Here is a 22,626-nt window from a genome sequence, read left to right on the forward strand (position 1 = left end):
ACATCACACAGCACAGCACTGGGGGGGTGAGCCCTGTCACACCTATGCTGGCTAAATCAGTAACTCTGCACCTGATCCCAAGTCTTCCAACACTCAGCTCTCTGAGGTGTAACCTCAGGCTGTGCAGTTGTGTGCACAGCACACACACACGAACACACCCTAAACCTACTGTGCCATCAGCTGCAGTACCTTGACATGGCTTAAGATAAAATCTGTTCACATTAACAAACACAGTGAATGCTGCTGTTCCAAAGCCAGCAACCACACACGCTGGTATGGGCTTCAGGGAACCAACTGCTTGTGCACTCTGGGATTAAATGACCCTCACTTACTGAAACGTGACCTGAAATGTGCACTGAAACCAGGTGAACCCTTGGCACTTCCACCTGGAATACAAGCTGATCCCAGACAGGATCTGTGAGTGTGCTATGAAAAAACACTGACATTTTATCACACAAGTCGCTGCCTTGCCATGAGTAGCAAGTAGCAAAAGAAACAGGCTCATATGTTGTCTTTTTTTGGTGGGTTTTTTTTTTTTTTTTAGTATTGTCTTGGCAATTGGCCATTGGTGGTCTACAGCCTTTTGATGTCCATGTAAAAACCAGACATTTTAAAATTTATATCTCTTATTAATGCAAGTATGTTAAAACAGACCTTTCTGAGCCTCCATATTACTATTTTCCAGCCACACCTCTATGTATAACCAGAATTTATAAGATTTTATGCATATGGGCATTACAGTGACAAATCAAACCTTGTCTAGTTTTGAATTCTGCTTCAAGAGCATTACACAGCCAAGCGAAGAACCACTGGTACACACTGAATTCATTGTTCAGCTTCTGACTGAACAAATGATTGACTCATAACACATATCAAAGCGTTGCATGGTATTTCTTTAAAAAGTGTTAAGCAAAGTTTTAGATGCGTCAACACTGACTAATTTTTAAGGACTGCTGCCCACAATATTTGAGCTGATTAACCATCAGTGGGAAGGAGTTGTTATTATTTAGCTAAAAGCCGATGTTCTTGTCAAAACATGTCCATGGCAAAAATGAGTCAAAAAAAGATGGAGCATAAAGGAAAAAACACGAGCTGAAGGTTTTACCTCACTGTCTGGGCTGGGCTGGATGACCTCCCAGGTCTGGGAGTCCACGTCGTAGCAGTGGAGCTCGTTGGGCAGCGTGTTGTCCGCAGCCCCCCCGAAGACGTAGAGGTGCCGGTCGAAGGCCACCATCGTGTGCCCGTAGCGCCGCTGGGGAGGGGGCGGCGAGCCCCGCAGCAGGTGCTCCGTGGGGATCCGTGTCCAGCTGCAGGAAACAGCAAACAGCAAACAGGGCATTTCTTCACTATTCTTTTACATTTTCTAACTCTATCCTTCTTCACCAGGAGACGCAGCATTCTTCCTCAACACCCATTAAGTACTACATTTCTCAACTCGAGCATTCAAGGATTATGTGGATTTTGCAAAACTTATCTGTCTACACTTACATCTTTTCCTTGAATTCAAACTGGAAGAGATTATTGGTAATTTTTGCTCCACTCTGGCCAGAGAAAACAAACATCTTGTCTTTGCAAACCGCCACGGGAAAATTGCAGCAGGAAGGAGGAATTTCACCACTTTGTTCAATCTGAAAGGTAATTAAGTTCAAAATCAGAAATGCATTGTTACAGTGCACAACTCCACATGCTGAGGATGCTGCAGGGCCACAGGACACAGGTGCAGCCAGACTGAGCACATGGCATGGGCCCTGTAAAGCTGGTGACAGGTAATCGACTCCTGCTGTGCTTACGTGTCTGCACACACTGATTTTCCCTGGATAAAAAGGTTGGGAGGCCACGTTTTTTAAAGCTCCCAGTACTGTAAGGACCAGGACTTTGGTCAGCCGGCCAGCAAAGCTCCCAGTCTGTGGTCTGAGTGGGAATGCAGTGGTCAAAGTAGGGATGCAGTCCCTTCCACAGAGGGCACAGCAAATCCCCCATGGGAAGTTCACTTCACAGATTCACAACCAAAAAAATCACCCTTTCATACACACTTGGTTTTCCAAATACCCAGACCAAATCAAATTTGAACTGTTTCTTTTCACTGTGGGTGAAAAACACATTTTGCAGAAAGAGCAGTGCAGTCTAGCATGGGAAATTTTAAATAATTGTGCATTAAAACCAAAAAATAGAATTGTATGTGCTAGTTGACATTAAAGCTTCTTACCTCTTCCCAGCAGGTCAGCTCTCTGTCCTGCAGGCCTATTGTCCACATGTCATTTAATCTGTGCCATAACACAAAAAAATGCTTGATTTGAAACAGTTCATTTCTGATAATGGTCTTGAAAGGACAGAAATACTATTTCATCAACATTTCTTCTGCACAGGAAGAATCTCCTACTTCCACTGACAGAAAAACAATTATTAGAATCCTTTTGTCCAATACCTAAATTTGACAGCCCCACTCCAGCTTGCTTCAGCATCTTTCTAGTTACAAGTACACTGCAGTTAACAGCTACATACAGCAACTCAGCCTGGAGCTTAAGGATTTGAGCTATTTAATCTTCAGGATTTTTACAAAATACTGCTTATTACCCTGGTCCTTCTGCTCATCCCTGGTAAGTACTGAGTCTGACCACAACAATTATTTACATGGCTGAATCCTTCCTTAAATACACAAAGGAGGATGAAGCAGGTAACCCGACACATCTCTGACTGTGCTGTTCCCAGAACAAGTTACTCACAGTAGCTACAGATGTTTCCTTTGTTCAAATCTGCCTGGAGGCTCAAGTTCCATAAAAAGACATTTTTTAACATGATTAGACATATTTAACATAAATTAGACAGCTCCTCTCACCCACTCCTTCCTTACAGCTACCCAGGCCCTGGGGGACTCCCTAAGCTGGCAGTGAACAATCCCACAGAGTCATGCATCTTACACTGATTCCTCCTCCAGAAATAACAAAGACATCCCATCTGTTTTCCTGATTAGCAGCAGTTCTCCTGGAGACTCTGTGGAGCTGGACACTTTTCTGAAGATTTTCCTCAGAAGAGGAGGCAATCCAGCTCCTCATTTGTGACAATCTCCATGTGCTCTCATGATGCAAATATTGTACATCAACATAAATTACTCCTTAAGTTCATCACAACAGAAAAGAAATGACACATCCAGAATTGACTGTTCCATGACAGACCAACAGCAAATGCAAGGAGCTACTGTGGGACAAAGCACCAGGCTCTCTCTAACATCTCAGCACCACTCATTTCCAGCTTTTCCCCATACAAACTCCCACCTCCCTTCAACCTAAATATTACATATTCACAGAGATTTCTGAGAAAAAACTGACACGTTGCTCTTAGTTCTGTCAGATGATTTCACAGCAAATCCAGGCTTTGCTCGCTAAGCCTCCAGCAACATCAGCCGGCCTGTGCCGGGAATCTTTGAAGAAATGCGCATTTGCCAAATTCCAAAGATCATTTTGCATCCTGACAACCAAGCACGCTGTCAAATTACACATCCACAGCCTCTGTGAGTAACCAGATCTCTAGGTTTTAAGCACAGACTTATTTGAACACAAACCAGAGAACTGCAAAAGTGCAATACTCAACAACAGACTGGGTTTGCAAAACTTCAGCCGAGTGTTTAAATCCCTTGGAATATGGAAGTATCTCTACAGAGGTGGAAACTGAGGGGCTGGGATTTCACAAAAGCAGTCAAGGAGTGGGTGATACTGTCCCATACCGTGCATTGCCATCATATCCAGCAAAGATCCACAGCTTGTCACTGTACACTGTTGCGCCGTGAGCTGACCTGGCCACTGGCAACCTGCAAGGAAGAAAATGCAGACAAAAATCTTTCCTCTGCAGCTGCAGAGGGGCTGTAGAAGGATCTAAGAGCTAAAATGCACATGTAAGAAGAAGAAGGTTCCCTACACAAAATTGCTTCTACCATGCACCCTCCAAACACTGAGTAAGCCTCTGAAGTGTTAGTTTTGCCTCTGCTGCCTTCAATGGAGAGAAGTCACCTTAATGCAGACAGGAAGAAATAAAGAAAAAAATTCCAACTAATTCCTTGCCAAGACTCAAATGCTCTTACAGTATTTTACAGAAAGTAGTTAAATAATGGGAAAATTCATAGCACCATTGGTAGAGCAAGGTGGGAATCAAGTCTTGCTATGAACACCCCACAAGTATTTCCATGGACTAAGCAGCTGAAACACAGAAATGAGACCAGGACAGAGCTCAGGATACTCATTTGGGATCATTCAGGGTTGTTCCCAAGATGCAGTGCCCACAATGAAAGATCAAACCCATTATTTCTCTTCCATAATCTTGTTGTTTTAACTAAATCAGCCAGGTTGAACAAACCTGTGATGCCACAAGGCATCTGTTGGTTTGTCTGAGGTCATTGTAAGCATGAACACTGTAACTCTGGGGAGCAACAAGCAAAATGTGAGTTTGTAAACTGAGTAAGAATTACTCTCCAAAATGTTCCAAGTTACCAGAATTAACCAGAAGGAGAAATTACTAATATGGTCTATGTTCTGAAATATAACGTGCTCATCAGAGGTGAGCAACAGTAACACAAGAGTGGACTTCACCATTCCTCATCCCTCTCCACAAATCACAGTAACAAATGTTCCCTTCCCTCTCTCCACTGAAATCAGCATTTCAGAAACTTCAGCTGTGTAAAGGACTACGGGTAAAGACACCACGTGACGCTTACTGGGGAGTGGTAAACACAGAACTATAAAATGTTTGGGGCAGAAGGGACCTTAAAGTCCATCCAGTTCCAACCCCTGCCCTGGGTAGGGACACCTTCCACCAGACCAGGCTGCACCAGGTCCCATCCAGCCTGGCCTTGGATACCTCCAGGGATGGGGCAGCCTGTGCCAGGGCCTCACTACCCCCACAGGGAAGAACTCCTTCCCAATATCCCATCTATCCCTGCCCTCTGTCAGTATGAGGCCGTTCCCCCTTATCCTGTCCGGGCCCTTGCAAAAACACTAAGTAGTTGGATCACAATCAGTGTCAGGAATGGCATTCTGAAATGTGCACAGAGTCAACTTTAGGAAGCAATTTGTTAGTGATTTTGATTTTCCTTGGAACATTGAATCTCAGGAGCCCATGTTCACACAGGATTAACAATTTCCAAGCTGTCCTTGAAACTGAAACAATTCAGAAAAAAACCAAACTCCCTTTGCTCTCATCCCTTCAGTCACGGACAAATCTCCATTGTAGTACACTCTGGAATGGAGGCCTTCCAAAAAAAACTCCTATAGAACCAAAAAACTTTAATTGAGAAAGCAGAGCAGCAATCATGCTGCAGCCCTATCATCGGCACTGTAACTAGAGTCTGACTGTGCCATGTGAAATTATGCCAAGCTACCCTCACTCCCCTGAAGCATGAGGAAATGACACCGGCTCTTACCTTCCCTCAGTCTTCCACTCTGTCCACTGCCCAGTTGCAAACTTATACTCAAAGAGGTCGTTTTTATTCTTCAGGTTGGAATTGGAATAGATATCTCCAGTATAACCACCTGGACAACAAGAGTTCCATTAGACTCCCAAGCAATGGAGCACACACGCTCCCAGGCATTGCATTAGGAGAATGCATAGAGTGTTTGGCTAATGGACTACTACAGGAGACTTCTCCTCCACTCCTTCTGCTAATGAACCACTATGGTAATGAGCTTCAAGTCTTCTTTATTTAAAAAAAACCAGTGAAATATCTCCAAGCTAAAGTTGAAATCACAGTCAGCCATGAAAAGTACTGGATTTGCTACTGAATGAGATCTTTGACACTTCCTAAAGATCTCTCATTCTTTTTTCAAATCAGTACAGCAGCACATCTACCACTCCCAGCACAACCTGCTGTTGCCTTACCAAACACGAACATGCTGCTCCCGTAGACCACGGCGGAGTGGTGATACCGTGGTGCCGGCGGCGTCCCTGTCGTGAAAGCCCTGCACAAGTTACAACAGCAGCAGTCAAACACCCTGGTCGTGCTTTGGGCACTCAGAGCTACTGTGCAGACTCAGAAAAGAAACAACTGTTAGAAGTTACTCTTTTGTTCCTGACTGCTTCACTGGTTTTGGATTCTTGATTGCACTAAGATTTTATGAAACAGCGATACAGCATAAACGGTTACAAACACGCTGCTGCTGAAATTTATTTGGCAGAACCGGAAAGTGAGACACAGATGAGATACGACAGACTGCCCAGTGCAGAGCAAAGGAGCCGAGAAAGGTGTGAGCCTCCCTTGGCACCTTCCCTGGCCCGAGGGGTGCAGCACACCCGGTCCTTCTGCCCTCCCACAGGCTGCAGGAACAGAAGCGACCCCGGTCCTCTCCGTCGCTGTGCTGCCCGGCCTCCCCTCGGCCAGGATGGATAACCCCCGATGGCCCAGCGCACAGCAGGCTGGCAGGGAGCAGCTGTGACAGCGCTGGGCGGAGGGGACAATTCCCCTCGGGTACTCGGGTAGAGCCACAAACTTTTACACCCAGCCCGAGGTGCTGAGGGAAGCCGCGGCGTGTCCCGGCCCTGCCAGCGCCCAGGGACGGCGAGGGGCCGCGCTGCCCACCTGCACCACGAGCAGTCCTTCACGTCGAAGCGCAGCAGATCGTTCAGCATCGTCTTCCTGCGGGGAAGAAATGGGACGGGAGAGGCGGCTGAGCCTGGCCGGGGGTCGGACAGGGGCGGCCACGGACCTTCAGCCCCGCTCCCCTCACACCCCGCTCCCCTCACACCCGGCTCCCCTCATACCCCGCTCCCCTCGCACCCCGCTCCCCTCACACCCATCTCCCCTCAACCCCGGCCCTGCTCTCCCCGTTCCCGGCTCCCCTTACCCGTTGTCCCCGCCGAACACGTAGATCGCATCCCGATAAGCCACCACGGTGTGTTTGCTGCGCCTGCGGGCGGCACGGACAGGTCAGCGGCGCCGGGACCCCCCTCCCACCATCCCGTCCGCTTCCCAGCTCACCGGGCCCCCACGAACTCGTCGCAGGGCGGGAGGCGGCGCCAGCGGTGCACGGTCTCGAAGGGCCCGAAGTTGAGGGTGAGGTATTCGACGCTGTCCGAGCAGCTGTGGTCGAAGTCCACGCTCGGGGCCACCTTCGAGCGCCCCGCGCCGCCCGCTGGGGCTGCGGCCGCCGCCATGGCCCACGCCTGCCCCGCCGGACTACAGCTCCCAGCGTGCCCCGCGCGCCCGCCTTCCGGCGCGCCTGCGGTCGCTCCGCCAAACCACAACTCCCGGCGTGCACCGCGCCCGGGGCGTTAGCCTGGGCTGACAACCCGTGGACTACAGCCCCCAGCATGCATCGCGGGGGCGCGGGGTAACGGACCGAGCGCCTCTGCGGAGCTCGAAGTGCCGCGTTCGAGGCCGGGGCGGGGCGGGGCCCGAGCAGGTACCGGGGCTGCCCCGGTAAAGACGGGGAAGCCAGGCGGGGTTCTACGTTACAAGAGTCTTGTTAATTAAAAAAAAAAAAAAACCACCTCCAAAAAGAACAATACTCATGAATATGCATAAAGTCTCATCCCAGGGTCCGAGCTGGGCGGTTCGCTGGTTGAACACGGTCCGTGGAGTCGGAGCTTCGTGCTACTCTCCGGAGAACATTCAGTGAGCAAACACGGCCAGTTCATCCCCATAGGCGAGTCCTGAGCAGGATACGTGCGCCAGGCACCAACGCAAGCAGTGGCATTGCCCTCGGCTGTGCAGTCGCCTGCAGCCCACCCTTTGCTTTTCCTTAGTTTATGTTTCCTAACATGGTGTCAGTCACCTCTATGACTATGAGTTTAGTTTCTTCGCAACAGCCGACAACACAAATGGTGCTGCACCTCAAAACCAGACCTCAGATGCTGCTTCACAGAGTCCAGCAGTTTCCATCCTGAGCAATCACTGTGTTACTGGTCAGAGGTTTTTCAGCACAATTCCTGAAGCAAACACAATCTTTTGTATAAAGACACATTATGGAGCCTTCAGAATTTTGTTAGGAAAGATGACAGCGGGAAAGCAGAAAAGCAATGAAGTCATGAGCACCAGCTCTGAGGTCCCTCAAACCATCTCCCTCGTGCACTCTCCCACAATCCTATCCAGCCTCTTCCTAGGGATTGCTTGAGTCAGAGTATTTCTTGCCAAGACCACCCTGCACACGGTGAGGTTGCTGGCAATAGTTGCTGCACAACCACGACACCCCTGTGCCAGTCCTGCCCCTCCAGAGCTGGTCCCAAGCTTCAGCTGCCATGCAGCAGCACCATGCCCGGCCAGCTCAGGCTGCACCTGCGCTGAGGATGCAGGAGGGAGAGTGCAGAGCACCAGTTCAGCCAGGAGGAACAACCTTCCCACTTCTCAAGCAATCTGCAAGGGACCCAGTGCCTTTTTCTGTCCGACTGTGTTGTGGGAAACTCGGGTAAGTGTATCTTTACACGTAGAGACAGGGTCACTTATCCCCCCATCCTTCCCTTCTCACACTCCCCGAAAAACCACTGAGAGCTGCAAATCAAAGCATTTTTTACCTAAAACACTGATGAGCTCCAGCTTTTGGAACTGACCCATCCACCTTTTGGAACCCAGAATCACAGACACCCTTAGATGTCTCAGTTCAGTGCCAGTACTAATGTCATCCTCATTTTTCATGGTCTTGTTTAAACCCACCTTCCGACCTGGCAAAAGCTCCCCCTGAGGCACAGGACGCCAGCTCCAGCTCCCACTGGAGCGCACACAAACCCCACCAGCGCCTCTGTCAGCCCAGGCTAACCAGCCTTCAACGTGCTGCTTACTCTCACCACCCTGAACACACCTCGAGGTTTGGCATTCACTTTTCTCCAGGCATGGATGGTTGGGTTTGAGCCTTTGCTGCTCACACACAGCAAAAAGAGCTGGTCCTGCCTCTTCCCAGCGCTGGGACCAATTCCTCTGAGGACACTCCTGACCCTTCCTGAACAGCCATGTGGACACACCACTGCAGCCATCCGCTTCTTGGTGGGTTTTCAAAACTGCACTGTTCAGTTTAACTTGTTGGTCCTTTCAGGGAAAGCTGAGAGACAAAGGCCTTGGGACAAAACTCCTACTGGACTCTATGACAGGAGGGTCAGGGCACCCTGTTTAATTAGATATTCTTATAGACCGGAGAATCCACAGGGAAGAAAGACACTGAGACTCAATGGCATAGGAAGAGCTCATACCTTATTAGACACATAAAAATCAGGCTTCAAACCCTGCTTCTCATAGTTGGGCACACAAAATATTGAGAACGGCTCAGAGGAGTCTGCAGGGGATGGGGGGTTCCCCTCTAGCTGTGCCCATTCTTGGGTACAGGAGACCAGTGAGATACAGAAGGACTCCAGGTTACGGAGGTTTTGATACAACGTAGAAGCAAATTATTCCACAAAGGAACAGCAAGTGCCTTTCTTAAAAGGAAACTGTAATGGCTCAGCCTGTTGTTTTAAGCAGCAGATACATACAGCACAGGACTCCCTTTCTGTCAGGTGACTCCCATGAGACACCCAAACATCCTCTGGCAGCACGTACAGAATGAGTCCTAAGGAGAAACATGTCTTTAAAAAGGGACTTCCGGAAACAAGCACAAGTTCCTTTTAAATCTGTTTTATAAGAAGGATACCAATGTACATTTTAATAGTTTTATTTTCATTTTCCCCAAAAGGGAACCAAAGGCAGAGAGGTGTTGTGAGATACATCACACTGTTCTCATGGGGAAATCAATTTGCAAATGTTATTTTACCACTCTATAAAAATACACACAGGAGTGTGAAAAAAGCAAAGGACTTCAGAGTGGCTGTCATGGAGCAAATATGTTAAATACAGTTTTATTTTCCCCTAAAAATTGTGGCTCCTTGTGTTCCAGAAAACCAGTCTTTCATAGCCACATGCCACAGGAAGAGAAATTTAAGTGGTGGCTTCCTCTGAGCATGTGCACACACAAGTGTTAGTCAAGAACTGCTCCCATGGGAGATGTGAGCGACAGTGCCCCGTCCACACCAGGAAAGAAGATATGCACTCAGGTTTATTGTGTCAGCTTCCCCTCCAAACTCCTGTGAACTGGCTCCATCCCATCCAGGCAGCTCTGAAGAGTCTGTGGTTCTATAAAAGAAGTCACGTTGGAGGATCAAGATATTTACCCTGTGTTACGTGAGGAGGAACAACAGCCAGGAGGAACAACCTTCCCACTTCTCAAGCAATCCATAAGTGACCCCATTACTTTCTCTGTCCGACTGTGCTGTGGGAAACTCAGTTAAGTGCCTCTTCACAGGTAGAGACAGTTTCCTTTTAAAAATATTAAGGACACATTTTTTATCTTTAAGAACTTCCTGGAAAGTTACTGTGGAAAATGAAAGTGCTCCTATGGTGAGACCAATGTGCAATGTCCTTGCTGCTTTCTCAGGATTCCTTCCCTTAGCAGATGTGTGTTAAGACGAGGCTCAATACAACGAGGCCATTGTCGACCTGGAACAGGCAGGCAGACACTGGAAAATGTTTTATGTCCAATCATAAAACATGGAATTAGCCAAAAATAACCTATTGTTCAGATATGGCAGGTGTGGTCTCTGGAGTGGGTCTATATCCCGATGGCCTGCAGCACTCGCTTCTCGTTGTCATTGAGGTGGTCAGAGAACATGGCATAGCAGGGCTGCTGTGCAAACTGGCACAGGAAGTCGGTGAGATAGGCCTGGGAGGGACAGAAACACCCTGTCAGCACCACCCTCCTGGGAAATCCTGCTGCTTCCATGTGTCAGGAGAGATATCCCAACATGCACCAAGTAAGACCCCAGGATTGAAGGGAACAGAAAGGAGCGATGCAGGAGGAGGAGTGGAACAAGAGGGAAGGGCTGGAGCAGAGGAAGAAGGGCGGGAGCAGAGGGAAGGGCCCATCAACAGCTGCAGGTGGTGGGAAAAGCAGGAGCAAAGTAAAACAGAGGAGCTGACTGGCTAGGAGCATCTCCAAGTCATGTTCACTCTCCAAGCTACTCCTGACTTCTTCCAGTAGCTGTGAAGCTCACGGGTAGAAAAGTCTCATCTCCCTCTGCTCAAAGAGTTTTGTTTATTCATATTTCCAAGTTATAGATATTAATCACAGGGAAAAATAGCTCCAGAAATTCTTGGGACACTCGGCCTTTTCCAAAGTAATTTCAATTAACTGAGTGCCTTCTGGATGACAATCAATAACTGGTGTTTCCAGTGGGAACATATTTGTTAAAGTACAACATTAAAAAAACTAAAGTTTATAGACAATGATTGGAATCTGATAAAACCCCTCATTCTAGAGCATCACCTGGAGATCTATTTGGTAAAGAGGGTCCTTTAATGCATCTGGATCATCCTCTTCATCATCTTCATAGTAATCTTCATCTGTCAGAGGCAAATCAGCAGGTTTTAACATCAAAAAGAGCAGATTATCTCAGGAAGTTTTCTATTAGACTACTGAAACCCAAGGATCCAAAAGTAAATAGTTTCAGCACTGCTGGGGAAAAAAAAATTGTGTTCAGAATATTCACTCCTTTAGGTAACGTGACAAAAACCACTGAACCCCAGAACCAGGGTCAGTGGAGGCTCGAGGAACACGCAGGTGAGCCAAGCACACATTGGACACTCACAGGCAGGTTTGGGAATTCCATGCACCAGGATCTTCTGCCTTAATCCCATGTGAGGGTGACACTTTGCCAGTTCTGAGCTAATGTGAGCAGCGTCCCTCGCTGTTTCCCTGTGAAGTTCTCCATTCTGAGGCTACATGAAACTGAGAGACGATGCACCCGCTCATCTCTTTATGCAGCACTTGCTCCTCAAGGGCTCTCCACAAACGAGCTCACCCATCCCCAGGACACCGTCACGCCAGGCTCACACCTACACCTTTGAGCAGCAATTTTCTCTTTAGAAGAAATACCTGCAGGAACCTCCCAGAAGTGTGAAGCCTGGGCAGCATGTGAACTCCCAGGTGATGTTATTTATAATGCAGCAATTTAATCACCGTGTTACTCAAAGCCAGGGCTTCTCCAGAAGGTCCTTATTCACAACCCCAGAGCAGAATTCCTTCCCCGTGCCTGCAGCCTTTGTTTTGCTGCTGGCAAGGGAAGGAAACTTTGACTAGGATGTCACCTACTTGACTATTGCTTTGAACAAGGACTTTCAAGCTGTTACTCACCATACTTGTTTGTGGAAAGAATGTCTGATAAGAACTGTCCTGCTAAGCCTTCATCTTCATCGTCGTCTTCTTCCTGATCCTCCCACATATCATTTGAATCATCTGTTTAGAAAACAAAATTTCTAGAAATTATCCAAATCCAAGAGGTCCAGTCTGTGATCACTCTGTAGGGGACTGGAGTTTGTAGGCAAACACATCCCTGCATATGTGGGTGGACAAAGAGAAAAGACCTACAAACTTCCTTAATCTTTTAGAGTGATTCCAGAACTGGAGCCAAGCAAAGGTTACAACAAGAAGGGATACTTGAAGCAGGAAGAAAGGCAAACCAGATATACCACAAAAGGGTAATTTTATTGGCACATAGTCAGATCCCATCTTCCAAACTAGCCCAAAAGAATTTTCAGGTCTAAGGATACACAACACTGACTGATTTTTTATTCTCCTATTTTATTTATTTTTACCTGGAAGAGACTGGTAGCACTTATAGCACAGGGAAGGAAGAGATGTTGTGCTAATGATGAACGGTACAACACAACGAGATCTGGAGAGGGACATTGGACAAAGAGGAATGGCTTCCCACTGCCAGAGGGCAGGGTTAGATGGGATATTGGGAAGGAATTCTTGGCTGTGAGGGTGGTGAGGCCCTGGCACGGGGTGCCCAGTGCAGCTGTGGCTGCCCCTGGATCCCTGGCAGTGCCCAAGGGCAGGTTGGACGGGGCTTGGAGCAGCCTGGGATAGGGAAAGGTGTCCCTGCCATGGCAGGGGGTGGAAGAGGATGAGCTTTAAGGTCCTTTCCAACCCAAACCAGCCTGGGATTCTGTGATTCTATGAGCTTATCCTCTGGATCACTATTCAAGCCTTTGTAGTTACAGGTACATGATTTACTGTCACAAAGTTCTTACATCATAAATGCTTCTCAAGAGAAGATCAAGTAGATTTAAGCCATGCAAAGAGAAAAACCAAACCCAGCATTTTACCTTGGCTCCAATCTGCAGTTGTCTGTCTAGATGCATTTGCTTCCATTGCATTAGAGAGTTCATTTATTATTAATTTTAAGATTTTTACTAACAAAGGAATGTTTGTCCAGCGCTCAGGATCTGTAAGAGAAAAAAATACATTTATTCATGCTGCTTTAAATTAAAAGTTATAAAACAGGCCCTTTTTTGTTGGGGTGGGGTTTCTTTTGTTAGGGAGGTTGGGAGGGAAAAAACTGACATAAAATCCCCAAACCTTTCCATATACCCTCAGAGCTGCAGAGCCAAAGATCTCAATGCAATATCAACCTTGCATATTTGGAGTGAAGAGGGGGTAGGGGGAAAATCTTCACAGCTCAAGAAATGTGTGACTCTACTCCTGCAGGCTGCTTAATGGAGTCATCTGGAGTCAACCTTTCTTTCCTGAAGTACATTTGCACATCCACCAATGCTTTCATGTAAATGAGCAGCACAGTACTCCCAGGCATAGCTCTGCCCCTTCTGAGGCACTGTAAGCTCCAACTTTTCCTTAGCTGTGTCCCTGCAGGGCTTAACTATTCCATAGGGATAGCCAGACAGTGTATTTGTCCTTACTTACAGAAATAAAGATCCTATCAAATAAAGAATCTGGGAGCATTAGTTTTAGCTCTTACTGATGCTAGTATTAATCTTTGTTTAATGCAAATGCTGGCAGTTGCCATTTTTCTGTCTGACCAGACATCAGACTTTGTTGGTTTGGTTTTTTTAAGCCAAGAATAATTAGGTAGCAAGTGATTTGTGACCACCACTTACCTCTTAAACTCCGTAGTGCTTGCCCCTCTTTATCTCCTTAGTTGTCATCTTAGCCCTTCACTGCATCACTCCAAATCCCAAGCCCATGGCAGCTGAAGGCTCAAGGAGCACCGACTGCCTGGACAGGCTGCCAGTTTGGATCTGTACAGCCACCACATCCCATCCCACCACTGGTCACACATGAGCTCTAGCACAGCAAGTGGCAGGACCAAGGTCCGACTGATGGCTGAGGACAGCAGCCCCCAAGTGTCCTCCCCTGGGAGCTCAGTCCTCAGGAAAAACTGCCCAGGGCTCTGCTCTCTCTGATTTAAAAGATTAATCTCAACAGCAATCTCCAGCCAAAGACCTTGGGTTCAATCTATTAAAAATAAGACAAGTCTTATGCAGGAGACTGGTCAAGTTTTCCTTAAAAGCAGTCTCTAACTTGTTGAATCATTGCTTTTTGTGAAAGTGTCTCATTGACAAAGACAACCCTTTCTTTTAAATCTCTGCACAAGTGTCACAAAGACACTTTCCTCTCAGAGAAGCTACCAGGCATCCAGAAACATCAATTCTGTCTCATGATGCAAAATAGCAGTGAAGAACTCCCCATCCCATAATTACCTCATCCAGTTATATTAAATCAGACATCAGGAGCCTTCCAAATCAGTCTTTGGCAGAATGGAGGTAAATAACATATATTAAGTACATGATGTATGGATTAGCTCTAAAAACCAACATGCACCTTCTGCAAGAACTATCTCCCACAGCTCTGTGTGATCTGCCAGATATATTTAAGGCCTTTCACAGCATCTACTTACAGAAAAAACCCCTGTTAAACCCAGCAAAATGATTACTCACTTTTGGCCGATTTGGATCGTGTCCGAATTCCCTCATCCATATTAAATATTTCTTCTCCCTTCACCCTAATGTCCTGAAGTCTCTTGTCATCTGTGTTGATGCCATACTGCAGGAGTTTGCACAATGCTACAGAGCTGGGAGCAGAGAATAGGAAAATTACAGATCGGAATTTCCCTGAACTGTCTGGCTTTCATAGCCCCTTTCTAACAGGGAACACATCCCAGAGCAGACATCCAGATACCCTTTCTTCTACATCTTTGCCAAGAACAAGCATTACAGAATTTTCCCATGTCTCCTGTTTTATGTCAGCATCTGAAACTGGACTCATCTCCTGACCTGCACAGCAAGCTGGGAACTGGCTGAGCTTTGGATTAGGCACCACCAACAGTAGAGACATCCATCCACACATTAAAGGTTTCTCCATGCATGCCCCTGCAGCACCACGTGCACATGAAGACAGAATTAAGAGGAAAGCAGTAGCAAGAAAGCAGTAATTTGGCTGATCTGCAGCAGTGATCTGCTCCCTTTCTCCAGTCTCAATGCTCATTTTCACTTCTGGTCCTTCGTGGCTCTGCTACACTCAGACCTTCCAGCTTGCTCCTCTACTTTACATGTTCTTTTCATCTCTGATGCTTACATTTCTACTCCACACTTTCAAACCTTCTCCAGTTCCAGGGTGTTTTCAGGCACATTGAGGATGATGCTGACTACAGGTCAAGGTTGCAAATCTATGCTTGGCACCCCCAAACCTCTTTCTCCTGGCTCCACAAATCTCAAACTGAAGTCTGGGAGCTCCGTGGAACTGAACTCTTTTTGTGCTTTCACTTCTCACCCTCTCTCTCTCCCACACCATGACTCTGACTTCTGCTGGTTTGGACCCAGGTCTCACCTGCCACCCCAAGCTGCCCAAAGTTATCCCATCATTTCACCAAGACCTAACAGCCACTACTTCAACCTGCCCTCAGTGGATGGGGACTGTGCACACAAGAGGCATCAGGTGCCTTCAGGGTCCTTCTACTAACCCTGAACAAGAGGCTCCTCGGAGCAGGCCCTGCTTTTCCTCAGGACACAGAAACACCAAGCATTTACTAATGCATGGTAAGTGTCACCACAACCAACCAGATCCAAGCATTTAATACAGCATGGAGCCCTGTTACACTGCCTGTACACAAACAGCTCTCATCCTGGACAACACAGCTCTAAACAATCACCTTTAACCTTGTTCTCCTGGTCAGCCTTGGCTTTTCCCTGTGCCATAAGCCTCAGGGGATCCTGCAGACAGGCCTGCACTGCCAAAATGGAGATAAACCACCAGGCTTAGGGCTGAAACCGACAAAGTGTGACCAAAAAGAGCACTGGATCCCCAAATCTGCTGCTTGTCCTTCAAGATTATTCACTAACTTCCATTTTGAACTTGCTTTTTTTCTCATTATTTATTTCACAGGCTATTTGACTGCCCATAACAATAACAAGACAACACACACTAATAAATGAGTTAACAGCTGGTGAGACCCCTAAGAGTGGTCTATGAGGCTTCACATTTCCAGAAAAATCTAATACAGCAGCTGTGACAAAATTTAAATGAATACAGAGCATCTCATGCTTTGGAATGCAGCACTCAGCCTCCACCAGAACATAAACGTGCTCCTACAGCAAAAGGGAGAGAAAACTGTAGCAACTGATTTCTTGATTGACTTTCAGTAGATCATTAAATCAAGAAATCGCCAGATTCTTTTAGGAAACCCTCTACAACACCCCGGAACTCTACAGTAGTCTACAAAGGCAATTCCATGTGTGGAAGCTCTTTTCATCCCATCCACAGAAGTTCAATCCCAAAAGCAGCCCCGTATTTGCAGGAGACATCCCCTTCCCCCTCATGTCTCTCTGTTCCAGCAAGGAGCACGAGGCAGCAGGAGGAGCAGAGCACTGATGAGGAAGATCAGAGCTTGCTCCAGTTACCACAGCTCTCCTGAGCAGAACTGACAGCGCAGGGAGCAGCAATTCTGCCCAACACTGCTCCCATCTGAGCCAGGTCCCCCCTTCCCTATGCCCAGCACTGAATGGCAATGGGATGAGGGCAGCAGCACAGGTGTATCTGGGGATCCCACCTGACTTTGCCTTCATACTGCCCATAGAAGAGGTGCTGCCGGCTCATCCACTCGGCCATCACAAACTCCAAGGCAGGCTTGCCAGTGGGGCCGGGCAGGCTACACAGGAATTCCAGGAGTGGCTCCAGTTGTGAGTGAACCAAGTGAGCAAACACCATGATCAGGGACTGCAGGAGGAGAAAGGCAGTGTTAGCTGTACATAATTCAATAGCTGGAAATGTTTTATCAAATATTTAAGGAGCTGGGCTCCCTGCAGGAGTGAAGGCTGTGCTTACCAACCCTGGGAGGAAGGGAAAGTACAACCAGCTGCAAAACACTGTGCTACAAATGCAGGCAATAAACACTACCATATCATCACTCAGCAGCACCTTCCCAATTCTGAATGCATTTTGAACATGATTTTAGGGAAAGAACTACAACTTTTGAAAAGGTTTCATTACAAGATGCAGTTTTACAGTCTGACTCCTAAAGACCAGGGGCAGAACTCATTTGCTGTGTACGTCTAAACGTCAGTCTCCCAGTCTGAGGGCATCTCTGCAGCCCTCCTCAGGGAAAAGCTGCCCATCTCCAGAGGCCCATCTTCCAGACTAACACAGGGAAGAGGTCCAGCACTGCAAAATTCTTGGCTACAAGGGCTGCATGGGACTGCTTCAGATTTAAACTTCCATATCTTTATAATCCAAAAACAAGCAAAGTGAGAGCCATTCCAAACAGTTAACAATCATCAGTGTATCCAGGGGTAAAAACTCCTAAAGCAGGTGAGATCTGCTGACATTGGAATGGTTGCTGTGGCACCATATGATGGCTTGAAAATTGCACATTCAAAAATCAGAGAAATAAGACAAGATGGTTAGAGCAGAGTGAAGCTCAGCTGAGTGCTGCACTGGGAGCAGAGATGGGATTTTGCTCAGCAGTGCCAGCAAAACGTCTTCCCCCAGCTGCTACTGAGGAACCAGGGCAGTCAGCACGAGCTGCTTTACATTGAGGGCACAGACAAAAAAAGACAGAGAGTGAATGAGGACCACTGGGAAAAAATCATTCCAGAAAACTGTGCCACTACAAGTAGGTCAAGGCTAGGAGAGATGGTGATGCTCTTTGCCTGGTCTCTCAGCTCACTCAGGCCAACTACACCTCCCATCCACCAAAAGCTCACCTTGTCTCAAGTCCCAGGCATTTATCCTTGTAACACAGAATAAATCCACTCAAAAAGACATGCTGCCTTTGCTGTAACATTCCTACTGAGGCAACTCCTATCTCTCCAAAGAAGGTTTGCAAGTACAAGGGCACGAGTGACTACTGAAGGTGCATTACAGCTTACCTGCGAGAACCTTGCTTACCCTGTAACCTGACAACAAAAAGTTTCAGACCTGAGGAACAGAATGGAGCTGTGTCACAGGAGGGTTAGGTTGGGTATTAGGAAAAGGTTCTTCTCCCAGAGGGTGCTGGGGCACTGAACAGGCTCCCCAGGGAATGGTCATGCCCCCAAAGCTGTCAGAGTTCAAGGAGTATTAGGACAGAGTGGGATCGTTGGGGTGTCCTGTGCAGGGCCACGAGTTGGACTCAATGATTCTTTTGGGTCCCTTCTGACTCAGGAGATTCCATGATTCTCTGATCAGAGCAGGCATTTTCCTGACTACTTCAAGAGGATACACAGACCCTCCAATTTCACGAGCCAAAAATAATCAGGCACGAAATGAAAGAAAATGATGACAATTTCTTCTCATGGTGCTTCTCCTCACTCTCCTGGGTGCCCAGCCTGCTCACCTGCATCACACTGAGCGTCTCCGCTTGCTGCATTTTACTTAGGATCGCTCTCAGGATCTGGTCCAGATTCTCTCCCAGCTCACTCCCGGCTTTTGAAATTAAAGTGGAGACCAGCCTGCCCACAAAGGCAGCGGTGAACTCCGAGGTCCGTGGGTCCAGGAGCTGACTGACAACCTGCATCACGTACCAGAGCCCGTTGTGACCCTGCTCATCGTGCCACTGCGCGATCTGCTCCAGCGCCACCGACACGTATGCGCGCAGGCACTCGCCGCCGTTCTGCAGAGACAAGCAGTGGGTAAGGGAACGGGCAGGCACAGGGACACATCCCCTTCACCATCCCAAAACCACCCTGAACCAAGATGAAAACAAGGGGAAAACTGGTGGGACCCATAAAAGATTCACAAGTAATTTCTATAGACTTCAGCTCATTATCAAATACACAACTCTTCAGTGCCCAATCAGCAGCAATCAAGATAACTAATAAATACAACAACAACCTCAAGTAGCTGCAGTTTTGTGCCAGTCTTGTACTTAAAGAAATTCAAAGAGGTTTTAACAAGTGAGAGATGAAGACACAGAAGTGTGGCATGAACAAAACACAGACCAGCAGCGGAGCTGCAGTCCTTTTGAATTCTTCTTAGCACAAAGATCCAGCAAAGCAACCAATGTGGAGGTCTACAATCTCTCCTTGCTGGTCTCCAGCCTATTCTTACTGGTCTGTTGTTTAGGGAAAGACCATATTCCCGTGGTCTGTATTCACATGGCAAAGAGTAGCTGCCACTATGGAACTCCTTATGTAAGGATTGAAACCAGCCTTGTTAGTCATGTGCCAGGTAGGAGCTGGAATGAAAAGGCTCCCTGCACTTCTAGCCTCTGATGCTTTTTCCTTCTTGCTCGATACTCCACAGACATCAGGCCATAGCCAAGCCTGCCAGCAAGCACAGCTCAGGCAGTACTGATGCTGGAGATGATTCCCTGCTTTCCCTCCATCCTGGCTCAATCAAAAAGAAGTCTGCCTTCCCCTTAAATGTACTCTTAAATGAGTACAGCAGAAAGCTGCTAGAGGAGGAGGGGGAGGACTTTTGCTGCCCTGTGCCTGTGAATGTGCCTGAAGATAGCCCCTGCCATTCCCAGGTGTGAGAAATGTTGTGGGGGAAGAAAAGCATTATAGGTTTGTTTGGTTGTTTGGGTTTTTTTTTTTTTTGTGTTGTTGGGCTTTGGTTGGTTGGTTTTTCTAACATGCTCCAATGCACTAAAATAGAAAAAACATCCAGGCTGCTGCCTTTCTCACTGTAGTTCTCCACATTCAGGAATGATCAGGAAAAATCACTACAGGCCCTGAACAACAGTACTTTCATGGTAAACTGGAGGTGGCAGAGGCTCCAGGGGAGTGCTGAAACAGCAGCTGGCAAGCACAGCCTGGGCTCCCTCAAAGGCTGTGTCACCTCTCTTGGACTGGCACAGCCCCACAATCCTCCCCCTCCCCACAGTGTTACCTGCCTCCCCCTCCCCACAGGGGTACCTGCATTGTAGCATTGTCATCTGTGTTCAGGCTGCACTGTGCCACTGCAGGGAATGCCTGGCAGATGAGGAGCTGGGACAGAGGGGGTTTTGTATTCCTCACAACTGTGGTCAGTATATCAATAGAAGTCTGAAAGGAAAACACAAAACTGTCACAGCAGCAGCCACAGAACATGAAGTCAGCACTACCCACCTCTGCTGCAAACATCAAAGGTGTGAACTGCAGGGATGTGGCCACTGCTGCAACCACACCCTGAACTCACAGTGTAGAATAATTTTTAAATGCGAGGACCCCGGAGTCACACACCCAAGCATCACTGGTGTGAGCTGTAGAAGTTCCCAAGACAGCTCCAACATTAAAAGCAGTGTCACCACTCAAACATGGCAAACAGATGCATACAAATCAGAACAGCCAGAGAACTGTTCTAGCTGACTTGTTCCATTTTGGTTATATTGATTTAAAGTTATTTTAATTACCTAAAAGCAATTGTTACAGTCATACCAATTAATAGATTATATGCATATTGATACGGATGTTTATGGGTTTAATTCCATACAACCATTCTACACAGTCAATGTCTCATCTTTTATTAGGGCACCTGTATAATTTATGTCTAATTCATGCATATGTGATGCATAAATCAGAAAAAGCCTTAGGAAGAAGCGCAAGGAAAAGTTGTGTAGCTGCTGGGAGAGGAGACTGCTCCTGCTGAAAGATGGCAATGTCACAGCAAAATGACTGGGGATGATTGATGCTGTGGACACTGGAAGAAGGCCAGAGGAGCAGTTTATAGCAAACTTTTGGAAGCATCTTCCTGCACCTGCAGTTTGCCTTTTTTCCACAGAGAAACCCCCCCCAATGACTGAAGCCATCATTCCAAAGCATGTCCACAGCAGCCTTTCTGCTCTTTGCAGAGCAGCCACCCTGGGTGTTACAGAACAGGGAACATCTCCAGCCCAGGCCATGCCCCACTGAAGCACTTACTGCACACAGCCCCGCTGGGATCTTGTCAGCTGGGGCCTGCATGATGCTGACAAGGGTTGGGATCAGCCTCATCTGCATTGGACCCTGGCAGGCTTCTATTTGAGCTAGCTCCTTAAAAATATCCTGGGCAAGAGAAGCAACAACAGGATCTGGAGAGAGAAAGCACCATTTACTAAAACACACACATATCTCAATTTTTGCCACCACTATTTTGGCTGGGAAAAGCAGCAAGTTTGCCCTCTGCCACGGGAATCAGTGTTCCTTCAATGACCATTGATTAAGTTTTCAGCTGGAGGATTCAACAGCAAAACCAACTGTGCTTTGGGAATGTAAGTGGAATGCATACCGTTACTGTACTTGAGGAATATTGCAATGGTGAAGGGGCAGATCTTGTTCTCCATGCTGGCTGTAAACGCTGGGTCCACTGTGCACACAATGCACAGCGTCTCCATCACCAGGTTCAGCACCTCGGAGCTGAACTGAGTTGCCAAGTGGATCAGGCCATCCAGAATGCTGGGAAGAAAAGGCTGCAACACATGGGTGCTCTCGGAGATCTTCAGCTGGTCACAGTAGCTAGACAAGAAATTTGTGATACAAAAATACATTCCTAATATATTGAAGTAACTTAAGTATATTTCATTTTAGATAATACATAAGGGGTTGTTTCATCCTGTCCATTCTTATCCCCTAAGTTCACTCCTCTAGGACTTCTCTCCTTCAGTCCACTACTGCCTGACCTCCCAGCAGCTCAGCAGGCAGGAGGAGGAAAGCTCTCACCAGAAGTCTTCCCTCCTCATTCCACCCCTGATGTTCACACAAGCAGAGTTGAGCCGAGTGATGTTAGAAGCTTCTACTGCCCCTCAGTGACAGATCTCTCCTAAGAGCTGCCCACTGATGGAGAAAAGGAAGAAAGTCCAGGACAGAGGCTGCTTACAAAGTGTTTTGTTACCATGTTCTACAAGTGAGCTGGGGGATGATAAAGCAATTTCAGGAATAACTAAGTTATAAGTCTCTGACTTTATTTATTCATTAACATTTCAGTGCAAATAAGAGACAAAGTGCTGTTTGGAAGAGTAGAGTGGGGAACAGTCAAGTAGCAGATTTTTTGTGACTGGTTTTTCGATTTTACACGAATGTTCATTTTTTACTTTAGAATCAGTACAGCAGAGCTTCCTTCTGGCAAAAATGGGCTAAGAAAATCAAACCCCAAACTCTCCTTATTACTGTGATTGGCTCCATAGGCCTGTATGATGTCAGCCACCTTTATGACCTAACAGGAGTAATCTGGGTTTCATCCTTGTGCTTTCCAACACTACCTAGTGCTGCTCCTCCCTGTGACCATATCCATCACAACACTTTACTGTAGCCAACCTCGAATCTCAATTCCATATTCCTCATTAGAGTTATTCTATTTTGAACCTGTTTGTTTATACTTTTTAGGCTGACATCTATTTCATTCAAAGCAAAACCTCCCACAGCCCAACAGAAATGCTCTTTTAACAAACCAG

The 22,626-nt window shown here is 47.1% G+C and overlaps 2 protein-coding genes across 4 annotated transcripts in view; both read right to left on the reverse strand.

The window, feature by feature from the left end:
* Window positions 1-7,148, reverse strand: part of LZTR1 (leucine zipper like post translational regulator 1) — a 35,799-nt gene extending 28,651 nt beyond the window's left edge. The window contains exons 1-9 of the mRNA XM_068995631.1: window positions 6,962-7,148; window positions 6,828-6,890; window positions 6,563-6,619; window positions 5,866-5,945; window positions 5,411-5,519; window positions 3,722-3,805; window positions 2,207-2,264; window positions 1,489-1,628; window positions 1,106-1,307 (exon numbers count right to left, since the gene is read on the reverse strand). Coding sequence (XP_068851732.1) covers window positions 1,106-1,307; window positions 1,489-1,628; window positions 2,207-2,264; window positions 3,722-3,805; window positions 5,411-5,519; window positions 5,866-5,945; window positions 6,563-6,619; window positions 6,828-6,890; window positions 6,962-7,137 — 969 coding nt within the window. The 5' untranslated portion in view covers window positions 7,138-7,148. The remainder of the gene's footprint in view (window positions 1-1,105; window positions 1,308-1,488; window positions 1,629-2,206; window positions 2,265-3,721; window positions 3,806-5,410; window positions 5,520-5,865; window positions 5,946-6,562; window positions 6,620-6,827; window positions 6,891-6,961) is intronic.
* Window positions 7,149-9,604: 2,456 nt separating this feature from the next.
* IPO9 (importin 9) overlaps window positions 9,605-22,626 on the reverse strand; it is a 39,022-nt gene continuing 26,000 nt past the window's right edge. Inside the window, exons 15-25 of one of the 3 annotated variants that reach the window (XR_011146653.1) lie at window positions 21,465-21,691; window positions 21,119-21,267; window positions 20,135-20,263; window positions 18,613-18,888; window positions 16,849-17,015; window positions 14,741-14,874; window positions 13,112-13,231; window positions 12,135-12,236; window positions 11,590-11,842; window positions 11,268-11,453; window positions 10,643-10,664 (exon numbers count right to left, since the gene is read on the reverse strand). Coding sequence is in view for 1 of the 3 variants with exons in the window: in XM_068995706.1 (XP_068851807.1) it covers window positions 10,554-10,664; window positions 11,268-11,344; window positions 12,135-12,236; window positions 13,112-13,231; window positions 14,741-14,874; window positions 16,849-17,015; window positions 18,613-18,888; window positions 20,135-20,263; window positions 21,119-21,267; window positions 21,465-21,691 (1,492 nt within the window). In the remaining 2 variants the exon portion in view is untranslated. Of the gene's footprint in view, window positions 10,665-11,267; window positions 11,843-12,134; window positions 12,237-13,111; window positions 13,232-14,740; window positions 14,875-16,848; window positions 17,016-18,612; window positions 18,889-20,134; window positions 20,264-21,118; window positions 21,268-21,464; window positions 21,692-22,626 lie in introns of all 3 variants that reach the window. The other 2 variants (XM_068995706.1, XR_011146652.1) reach the window with 2 other exon arrangements.

This window comes from Aphelocoma coerulescens, chromosome 26, assembly GCF_041296385.1.
Source record: "Aphelocoma coerulescens isolate FSJ_1873_10779 chromosome 26, UR_Acoe_1.0, whole genome shotgun sequence".
NCBI lineage: Eukaryota > Metazoa > Chordata > Aves > Passeriformes > Corvidae > Aphelocoma > Aphelocoma coerulescens.